This window comes from Raphanus sativus, chromosome 2, assembly GCF_000801105.2.
Source record: "Raphanus sativus cultivar WK10039 chromosome 2, ASM80110v3, whole genome shotgun sequence".
Classification (NCBI taxonomy): domain Eukaryota; kingdom Viridiplantae; phylum Streptophyta; class Magnoliopsida; order Brassicales; family Brassicaceae; genus Raphanus; species Raphanus sativus.
In genome coordinates this window covers 27780296-27790958 of record NC_079512.1, presented here as the reverse complement: position 1 = coordinate 27790958, position 10663 = coordinate 27780296, and the positions used below count along the sequence as shown (strand labels likewise).

Here is a 10663-nt window from a genome sequence, read left to right as displayed (position 1 = left end):
GGAGAGCGTGATTTCCCTTAAAAAGGGAAGGATACTCTATGTATCTTGCAGCTTCTATATTGGTTGCTGCAAGAACCAAAAACACAACAAAAACAAGAGAAACAATAACTTTGATACTTTTAGACATTCCCATATTATTAATAATTTGTTATTTGTAATTTTCCAAATAAATTAATAAATAAATAGTTTATAAATGAAACTCCGACTAGGAGCTCAATTATTTTCTATTTATTTATTTAATTGTATTTGTAAATTTCTCTGTGTGATTATGAATAAGAAGGTATTGGTGCTTATATAGTAGAGAAAAGATATATTTCAGTTAGTTATTTTTAGTAAACGGAAGTTTTTAGTAATAATCAGTTGGATGCTATTTTATTAAAACTAGGGATTTGTTTGTGCTTCGTACCGGTAATTTATTTTTAGAACATATATTGTTGTTTAAGAATTAATATATACTGCTTACAATTACTTTATTAAAAAATTCTATTCTAATATATTTATATTGTAAATAATTGTTGGGGAATTTTCAAAAATACCACTTTTAAGTACCATTATTCATCTTTACCACCACTAAAGACACATTTTCAATAATACCTTATTTATTAAAATGGTAAAGACTCTTATATCTTTGTTTTTATATGTTTTTCAAAATTCTAATCCCAAATTCTAATTCCTAAACCTCCAATTCTAAACCCTAAACCCAAAATCTTCAACTCTAAACCCTAAACCCTAAACTATATACCCTAAATTCAATATCCTAAACCCTAAACCCTAAAGTCTAAACTATAAACCCTAAATCCTTAACTCTAAACCCTAAATCTTAAACTCTAAACCCTAAACTATATACCTTAAACCCTAAAACATCAAATCTAAACTCTAAATCCTAAACCTTTAAATGTAGACCCTTCATTAAAAGTAGTGGTAAAAGTGGTTAGTGTAAACATGAAAAGTGGTACTATGGAAATGGTATTTTGGCAATTTCTCATAATTGTTTTCCTATTGTTTACATAGGTTCTTAGTTATTTATAAAAGTATGTTGTTGTTTATAGATCTTCATGGTCGTGACTATGAGAATGTAATGCTGTTGATTTATAATTCTAAGAGTAGTTAGACAATGTGGATTATTGTGCTAATATTTTTAAGTTTAATGTATGAGTAGACATTCGGATATCCGATCAAACTCTATTGAAATTTCATGTTTTTTGGGTTTAGAAATTCAAATTTTATTTATATTTTTATTAATTTTTTGTTTGGATTCGATTCTACATTTTCGTGTATAGACATCCTTTTAAATTATATAAATTTTATTTGAAACCCTTTTTAAGATCTTCAAAATTCAAAACTAAAATCAATTTACATATATGTTTGAAGAATTTTTGACTAAATATATAAAATTAACATGAAATTAGTTCGGCTGAATATTTAACTGGAGAACTATTATCTGTTTTGATGTTTTAAGTACTTTTTTTACTATTTATCTTTTTGGTCAAGGTACTATCTATCTATATATATAAAGTATAGCTTCCTCCTTTCTAGTGATGTCATATCACTAAATAACTATATTGTTTTCATGTTTCATCAAACTTAGGCAAAAAAAAGTGTTAATCTCATCAAAAAAGAGCAAATGGAAGTGGAAAAATTAATATGTGAAGATGATGAAATATCAAATTGGAAAAAAATTCATTTTGAAGAAGAATGTATTTTTCAGATTGCAGAATTGATCCCAAATTTATTATCAAGAAGCTTGCATATTACGTTTCTAGTACATGGATTAGCATATAAGTAACCGTAAAACGAAAGAGCTACACACTTTATCGACTGCTTTAAATCATCATTAAACTTAAACAGTAGCTGCAACTTTGGCGTCCACTGATTTTAGCACCTCCTCACCCATCTCCTTGCATCCCACCAGTTTCTGTTTCACATTCAAAACAAACAAGATCTTCTAAGTAAATATTATTAACTGTTTCTTACTAACTAATAAATAAAATCATTAAACATACATTTCCAGGAGAGTAGATGTCACCGGTTCTAAAACCTTTGTTCAGAGCAGCCAAGACCGCGTCTTCAATCCTCTTTGCAGCCTTTTCTTCTCCAAGTCCATATTTCAAAAGCATTGCAGCGCTGAGAATGGTCGCCAATGGGTTTGCCTTGTCCTGACCAGCAATATCTGGTGCTGAACCATGTATAGGCTCAAACAGTCCAGGTCCCTGATTTCAACACAAGTTTTAACAATCCAGATAATTGCTGTACGAACCTCTGGAAGATTTTTGGGGAATTTTCAAAAATACCACTTTCAAGGTACCATTATTCATCTTTACCACCACTAAAGACACATTTTCAAAAATACCTTATTTATTGAAATGGTAAAAACTCTTATATCTTTGTTTTTATATGCTTTTCAAAATTCTAATCTCAAATTCTAAATCCTAAACCTCTAATTCTAAACCCTAAACCCAAAATCTTCAACTCTAAACCCTAAACCCTAAACTATATACCCTGAATTCAATATCCTAAACCCTAAACCCTAAAGTCTAAACTATAAACCCTAAATCCTCAACTCTAAACCCTAAATCCTCAACTCTAAACCCTAAACTATATACCTTAAACTCTAAAACATCAATTCTAAACCCTAAATCCTAAACCTTCAAATCTAAACCCTTCATTAAAAGTAGTGGTAAAAGTGGTTAGTGTAAACATGAAAAGTGATACTATGAAAATAGTATTTTTGGCAATTTCTCAAGATTTTTAGATATTAATTTCATTTACCGATACACCGAGACTAGCAGATGGAAGCATCCCAATGCTTCCAGTGATCATTGAAGCCTCATCAGATAATATATCACCAAAAATGTTATTGGTGACTATTGTGTCAAACTGCAAATGTTATAAAAAAAAACAGCTCGAGTTACTACCAGCTACCACTTTTTAGCTTTTTAATCAATGGACGAGCAAGAGCACCTGTTTGGGGTCACGAATAAGCTGCATTGCAGCATTGTCGACATACATATGTGTTAGTTCAACATCTGGATACTCAGAGGCTAACGCTGTTACTCTTTTCCTCCACAATATTGATGCCTATATGACCAAAATAATTAATTTAGCATCACTAGAAATACGCATCAACAGATTCAAGCACAAGTATCAAACGTACGTCCAACACATTGGCTTTGTCGACAGAACACAGCTTGCCACGTCGTTTCCTAGCAGTCTCGAACGCAACACGAGCAATTCTATCGATCTAAAGAACATGAGAAACGCCTTTATTACTATTATAGATATATAACCAACGTCATAGAGAGAATATTGTGAAGTAGTAGTACCTCATGAGCAGCGTAGAACTCTGTATTAAACCCGACTTCTTCGCCGTTTTCGTTGGTCTTGATTCCTCTTGGCTCTCCAAAGTAGATACCTCCTGTAAGCTCCCTTACAATCATCATATCAACACCTTCTGCCACTTCTCTCTTCAATGTGGAAGCATCGACTAGCTGGTAAAAAAAAATAGTGAAAATGATTCAAAGAAAAGGAATATGCAGATCAAATCGAAGATAGGCTTCTTGTAATATACCTGAGGCAAAACGGAAGCAGGTCTGAGGTTTGCAAAGACTTTGAGATCTCTTCTAAGGTAAAACAGAGCCATCTCTGGTCTCAGGTGTTTCTCATTGTTGTCCCATTTGTACCTGAATATAGTCCAAAAGTTAAAGCTGAGAATAAAAACATATAGCAGATCTATGAGTCAAGAGTCCAGTACGTAGAAGATACACATACCCTCCGATAGCTCCAAGAAGTATGGCGTCAGATTGTTTTGCAGCTTCAAAGGATTCCTCCGGCAAGGGCACTCCGACCAAATCCAAAGCTGCTCCTCCGACAGGCATCTCCTGGAAGTTAAACTCCAGTCCTGTAATACACAATACATCAAAAGACTCGGTTAGCTACTGTCTAAGCAAATACAATAAGATTACACTCAGCAAGAAACAGAACCTTCGAGAGATCCAGCTTGCTGAAGCACGTTCTTGGCGACGGAGATGACTTCCGGACCGATCCCGTCGCCGGGAAGGAGAGCGATGTTAAACCGTTTTTCCCCCGGTGAAACTGCGGCGCACCTTACTCTACACGGCGCGCGAGAGTGATCGTTGAGAGATCTGCATTTTCCTGGGAAGACGTTGATCGGATGCAACCGTGTGTTCGTTTGTAAAGCTGCCGCCATTTTTTTCAGGAGACGAAAGAGTTTTGAAATTGTGAAGAGTGAAGAGTGACACAAACACGGTACTTAAAGACACATGTTGGTTTTGGCACTTAGATAGGTATGCACGTTTTTGCATTTGCAAAATATTAAAGTTTCTTTTCTTATTCATCAAATACGTCCTTTTTTACCGGCTCAACAACCTTCTATAAGTGTTGACATATTTACGGAAAGGTCCTTTCTTTTAAACGATTATTACGAATACGTGCCATTACGTGTTTTAGAAGAAAACACACAGCCACTACAACTGGCTTTTACAGAAAAAAAATCGTAACAAAATATTATGTGTTTGTGAGTTCAAGTTGGGCCAATGGGCCCAAAATGATGTAGTTTCAAGCTTTCAATAGTCGCTGTGGGCTCTGAAGTTACGGGTCGGGTCTTAACCTCTATCGACTAAGAAACAGCGGCGGAACACCGGCAAAGAAACAGAAGCTGCGAGCAATATTCTTTCTCGAAGCATTTGGTAAATAGGCTCTGGAGATTATTAAATTTTGCCTCAACCTTAAGAAAATTTAGGGTTTCATTTGAGTCTCTATTCTGCATTGATTTGTTAGATTAGTTTATGTACTGTGAATCATTAGAAAAAGTGTTCTCTTTCTGTGGTTATCTATCTTTAAACTGAAGTATAGTATTCAATAGAGTGTTCTTTCATCTGAATTTTACAGGCATTTATGTCTGCTAACAACAACAACAATCCACAGAGGCCTCAAGGCTCTGCGCCTTCGTCTTTTGGGATAGCCTCTGCATCTGTTCCAGGAAACCAGGGCTTTCCTCAGTCTCAAATGACAGCTAACTTTCCAGCTCAGTTTCAAGCTCAGGCCATGGTCCATGCTCAGTCCAAAGCTCAAGCACAGTTCCAAGCTCAGATGCAAGCAGGGATGATGACCATGAACCAAACCCAAGGAATTGTTGTTTTGGTCCATCTTCACCATCTATGATCACTCCCGCCAAGTTCAAACATAAGAACTTTTATAATTATTTACAATAATTATGTCACTCTGGTTCATAAATTTTTTTGTTGTTTGTAAAATATTAATATATTTTTGATTTCCACAAGGAAAAAAAAATAATGGTATATATATTCTCCATGATTCTAATGATGTAACAACATTTAGAATCTTAACAGTTTTTGGTGAAACTCATTTTTCATTAAAATGGAGAAGAAATCTTGTAACACATTTACGAAAAAAATATAAATTTTGTTTTGGATAATTGTTTTTGTTTGAGGATAAAAGTTGAACTAACATTTCAGTAACAAAAAATTTTGACGGTAAAATTATAAAACACAATCCAAATAAGATTATATAAATAGTTACAAAAATGGATCGTAAGTAATTACAAAAGTTCTCCATAATCATTTTATAACTGAATATTTAATTAGTGATATGTTAATTAATTATTTTAGAATAGAAATGAAAATTATAGAAATCTTTACTTTGAGAAAATGAAAAAAAAATTGGTTTGAATTACTTTTTATTTATAAGTATATTATTAGTGTTATACTTATTTAAAATATACTTTCAATATTTAAAATTCAATATTTTGAAAAATATTGATTTATATTTGTGCCAAAAAGACATCAACTTTAAAACTCATTTTAGTTTTACTGTTAATCAACTATAATTATATTGGCCTATCGTTAATCAACTATAGTTGTTGACTAATGATATAGTCATAGATAATTTATGATTAAAATTGTTTGTCAACAAAAGTTGAGTATTTTTGTTGTTTACCAAAAAAAAATTGGTGATTTATTTCAATCAAATTTGAATTTGATGATTTAAATTATATTTTTTAAAATAATATATTAACCATTCCAGAACAGGTTGAATGATCACTGATGGTGAAAATATTAGGTTTCTCGGAAACTGTGCCATGTATTCCAAGTCTTGCTCAGAGTTGTAACGCAGAAGAAACAAAGCGGTCTTGGAATGTAAGAGACCTTGAGGGATATCAAATTTGAGTGATTACGCAAACCATAGATTAGCTGTAACGTGTGGGCTAGGCGTCTAGGAATGGTGAACTCGACACCGGTGATAGATAGAACTGTCATCAAGATTTGGTGTGCGCATGAAGCAAAATATAGTGCCATAGACAGTATTAAGTGACTTGTAGAGATCTAACTCTGTTAATGCCACAACACTTATGTTAACAGCAATACTGGGAGAACATATTTTAACCCACAAACCTTGTCTTAATCCTACTAGTATAAGTGAAGCTAAGGTATTAGTAGAGATGAAACTGGATAGAGATTTCCCAAAACTTATTGCTCTTGATAATAAATGGGACCGCAATTATCTTGTTAATGTTAAATATACATGAATTTCATCTATGTGTGAGAGATGTGGAAATTTAGGTCACAAAGCAAAGAGATGTTTTTTTCCTTCTCAGCCTGCAGGATTCTACCTTGTAGTCACATACAGGAGATGTTGGCTCCAAGATCCCTGTTGTGGATATTGATCTAATCCTTCAACAAAACGACATTACTACCTCATCGTCACCAACTATCCATCAAAAAGATCTCAAGGCTAATGAAACTCTCTTTCTTACAACCTCAGACTTTGGTGCATCTGCATTTCAGAACCTTATCAAAGAGATGGAGGGTCTCCAAACACCTGACATCACTCATGCCTTGCAACCTAGGTTAGATGCTATTTCTCAGCTTCCTTCGCTTTCATATACTACTATGGAGTGTAATGGTAATGCAGAATCAAGGTTCAAACTTATCTCATCTTCTCCTTATTTGCTATCGGAGGATCAAGCTTTATCCACATTAGTAGATTTACAGTCTACTCCCACTACAACACCAATTATGGAATTTTCTCCCTCAAAGCATTATTAACAACAAGATTCAAAATATTATAGTTGTTGATCATTTAACCACAACACCACAAGCTAGTGAATTTGAGAGTTCTTCTCATTTCACAGTGTTAGTGTTGTGGATGAAGCTGAGGAAAAACATCTAGCTCGCTTAGCTTGACAAGGGGTGGAAGGGAAACAAAAATCTTCTATCACATACCAAGATATGAAATGGAAGATTGTACGAGGGAGAAGAAAACATAACCGACATGGTCGTGGTTCTTATCATTAGCTATTTTCTTTCTTTTTTTTCGATCAAAGCTATTGTCTTTCATTATTGGTTTTTTAGTCTTTACTTATGTTGTTTTCTAGTCTTTACTTATGTTGTCCTAATTAGGTGATCCCGCAGATTTTGGAGTTTGGACTTTACCTCGATTTTTTTTTCTTAAAAACAAATTGCCAACTTTATCAACCTGGTTCTTGAAAGCCAGACAATACATTCGGATACAAACTCAACATGTTGGCCTACCGTTGACTCATTGCTCATCCAGACTATTTGTTTAACACTGGTCCAAGACAGTGGTAAGTCACTCCTCCTTGCTTTCGCAGGTCAGCAAAATAATTTGGTTTTTCTCTCAGCATCATGAAACCAAACACACAACATTTCCTCGGCTCAGGTGTAAATAATTTGGTCATAGCTACTTTGTATTCGACCCAACTAAGCCAAACGTCTAGAAAACGGAATTTAAATTTATTTAGTTGAATAAAAAATAAGAGCAAATAGTATTTTTTTTTTCTGATTTATTAATACGATCTAGATATTGGAACAAGCAAGTCATATTGCAAGTTCTGAACTAGAAAGCTTTGAAAATTTTTAGTTCCTCAATACTATTTAAACCCTTTCTACAAATTAAGTTGCAATTAAGCTCTTATAAGTTTGTAGTTAGTACACATGTACATATCGCTTACCTACAATGAGCTTATAAATAGTTTATTTATTTGTGGTTGAAAATCGAATTGATCAAACATTGAAATGTCTTCACTTACAGCATCACTTCGCTAACGTTATTTGTCTTTTTTTTCTTCGCGGAAAATAACATTTTAACCATCAACAATTTCTTGACAAAAAAAACCATGAACAATTTGAATATCTATTTGTTTAGGAGTCTCTAGTTTCATCAAAGAGAGAGAACTAGTGCTGCCAGCTCGATTCTAGAAACTTAAATCAGCATACCAAAAGAAAGCTACGTTGAAAATAATAAAACGGGTTATATTAAATATTTAAATGTTTATTTAAAGATGTCAGCTTCAATATAAGAACCGTTGAGCTGAAGTTGATGAACTACATTAGAACAGTCTGAATTCAAGGAATCAGACAAGACTACTTTCAAACTCATCTTTTGAATTTAGTTTAACCTTTTTGTGATTTTTTTTTTTTTTTTTTGATTAACCAGGAGTGATCCAAAGGCTTTCTAGGCCCAAGACTAATCCCCCTGAGGCCGACGGCAACCCACGTATTCTTGCGATTTAACGCTAGCTCCGGTGGCCAAGCGGAATCGAACCCAGGGCGGAAACTCCAGCCGGAGCCCCTTTACCACTAGGCCAAGACAACTTGGTTTAACCTTTTTGTGATTAACGACAATATATTAGTTAGCGATAATTTCCGTTTACTCAAGAAATATTATTTTAAAATATTCCATGCAGATGACTGACCTAATTAGGTTAGTTAAAATGTCACTCTCAATGAAAACCTCTAACTCAAGAAATGTCCTCGCTTATGTAAAATTCCAGAAAATCCCAGTTGTAAAATTCTGTCATCCATCTGTTTATGTGACTATATTCTAATCATTCATGAATCATAATAAACATACTCCATTCCTATATATAACTTAACTTTTTCATCAAGGAAGAAAAAACACATTTATTCTATAAAAGAGACTCAGCAGCTAGATATCCGGTGGCATATCAGAGAGTCCTAACAGAGTGTTGTAGTCCATTATATCCAAGAGAGGACCTTATAGAAACGAGAACTTAAAGGAGAAGATCGAGATGGATATTACTAGTAGTGATCCAAAAAGACACATGTTGATGTGTTTTTTTCTATGGATACTGTTATTTTGCATGGTGGTCGAGTCGCATGCTCAACTATCGGAGAACTTCTACGCCTCGACATGTCCTAACGTGGAGCTTATCGTTCGTCAGGCGGTTACAACTAAATACCAACAAACCACCATCACGGCTCCGGCAACATTACGAATGTTCTTTCACGACTGCTTCGTCGGTGTATGTAGCCTTGTTGTCATCTCGAATCTCTTCTTGTGTTATTTTTTTTGTTTGTATTGTTGTTCATGTGGTTGGTGATTGTATAGGGATGTGATGCATCTGTGTTAATAGCATCTAATAATGGAGACGCGGAGAGGGACGCCCAAGACAATATATCCCTTGCCGGAGATGGTTTCGACACTGTGAATAAGGCTAAACTAGCTGTCGAAGCTCAATGTCCTGGCCTTGTGTCATGTACCGATATTATGGCTCTCGCCGCCAGAGACGTCGTCGCCCTCGTAAGTCAACACCGCTCATTGACTCTTCATTTGATTAGCAAAATAAGTAAAACAAATCCATGTTTCATATTAAATGTAGTTTTAGCATTTGAAATTCTGTTTTATAACAAATATAGTTTCATATTTTCAGTGCAAAAATAAAATCAATTTTTAACTTGAACTTTTATTTTTTACTTCATTAACTGATAATATCAAATAAAATCATATATTTTATAAAATAGAAAATTTAATAATTTTTCTTAATTTGTATCCAAATTTTGTTGAACAACAACACTTTAATGAAATCGAGAGAATAATTAATTATGGGATATTGACAGGCTGGAGGGCCAGGGTTTAAGGTAGAGCTAGGGAGACGAGACGGGCTCGTGTCAACTGCGTCTCGAGTTGACAGGAAGTTACCAGGACCAGAGCTAGACGTAAATGGTCTGGTCGATCTATTCGCTAGTAACGGACTCACAATGACCGACATGGTAGCTCTCTCGGGCGCGCACACAATAGGATTCTCTCACTGCGACCGTTTCGCCAACCGTCTCTACAACTTCTCAGCGCTCATGCCCGTAGACCCCACGCTTGACCCGGCCTACGCACAGCAGCTGATGCAATCCTGCCCTCGTGTTGGTGCGGACCCCAGCGTCGCCGTAAACCTGGACCTAACCACCCCAAATGTCTTTGACAATGTCTACTTCCAGAACCTAGTTGCTCGGAAAGGACTTTTCAGTTCCGATCAAGTTCTGTTTAACGACTTCAGGTCTCAAGCAACGGTGGTCAGGTTTGCGAACAGTGCTGAAGAATTCAACAGAGCTTTTACCTCAGCTATGAGGAAACTCGGCCGCGTTGGAGTTAAGGTTGGGAAGGAAGGAGAGATTCGTAGGGATTGCTCTGCTTTTAACTAACTTTATGTCACAAATGTTTACAAAACATAAAACATACAAATTCTCTAGCTTTTTTATTACTGTTTGCTATATGAAATTGTCATAATCCACAATGGAACCTTTTAATATTGCTGTTGTAAAGCTATTTTACAGGATTGAAAGAAACATTATTTGAAGTACAGGTCCAA

The 10663-nt window shown here is 34.8% G+C and overlaps 2 protein-coding genes across 2 annotated transcripts; one reads left to right on the top strand and one right to left on the bottom strand.

Moving 5' to 3' along the window:
* Positions 1 to 1700: 1700 nt before the first annotated feature.
* Positions 1701 to 4248, bottom strand: LOC108822324 (3-isopropylmalate dehydrogenase 1, chloroplastic). Its single transcript, XM_018595370.2, has 9 exons — positions 3982 to 4248; positions 3769 to 3898; positions 3569 to 3680; positions 3324 to 3488; positions 3155 to 3241; positions 2962 to 3078; positions 2770 to 2877; positions 2004 to 2210; positions 1701 to 1915 (listed from the first exon to the last, which is right to left on the bottom strand). Exons 1-9 carry the CDS (start codon positions 4205 to 4207, stop codon positions 1841 to 1843), a joined length of 1227 nt encoding a protein of 408 aa, XP_018450872.2. The 5' UTR covers positions 4208 to 4248; the 3' UTR covers positions 1701 to 1840.
* Positions 4249 to 8885: 4637 nt separating this feature from the next.
* On the top strand, positions 8886 to 10654 carry LOC108842549 (peroxidase 55-like). Its single transcript, XM_018615497.2, has 3 exons — positions 8886 to 9325; positions 9412 to 9603; positions 9921 to 10654. The coding sequence occupies exons 1-3, from the start codon at positions 9092 to 9094 to the stop codon at positions 10494 to 10496; spliced, it is 1002 nt and encodes a 333-aa protein (XP_018470999.1). The 5' UTR covers positions 8886 to 9091; the 3' UTR covers positions 10497 to 10654.
* The last annotated feature ends 9 nt before the right edge of the window (positions 10655 to 10663 follow it).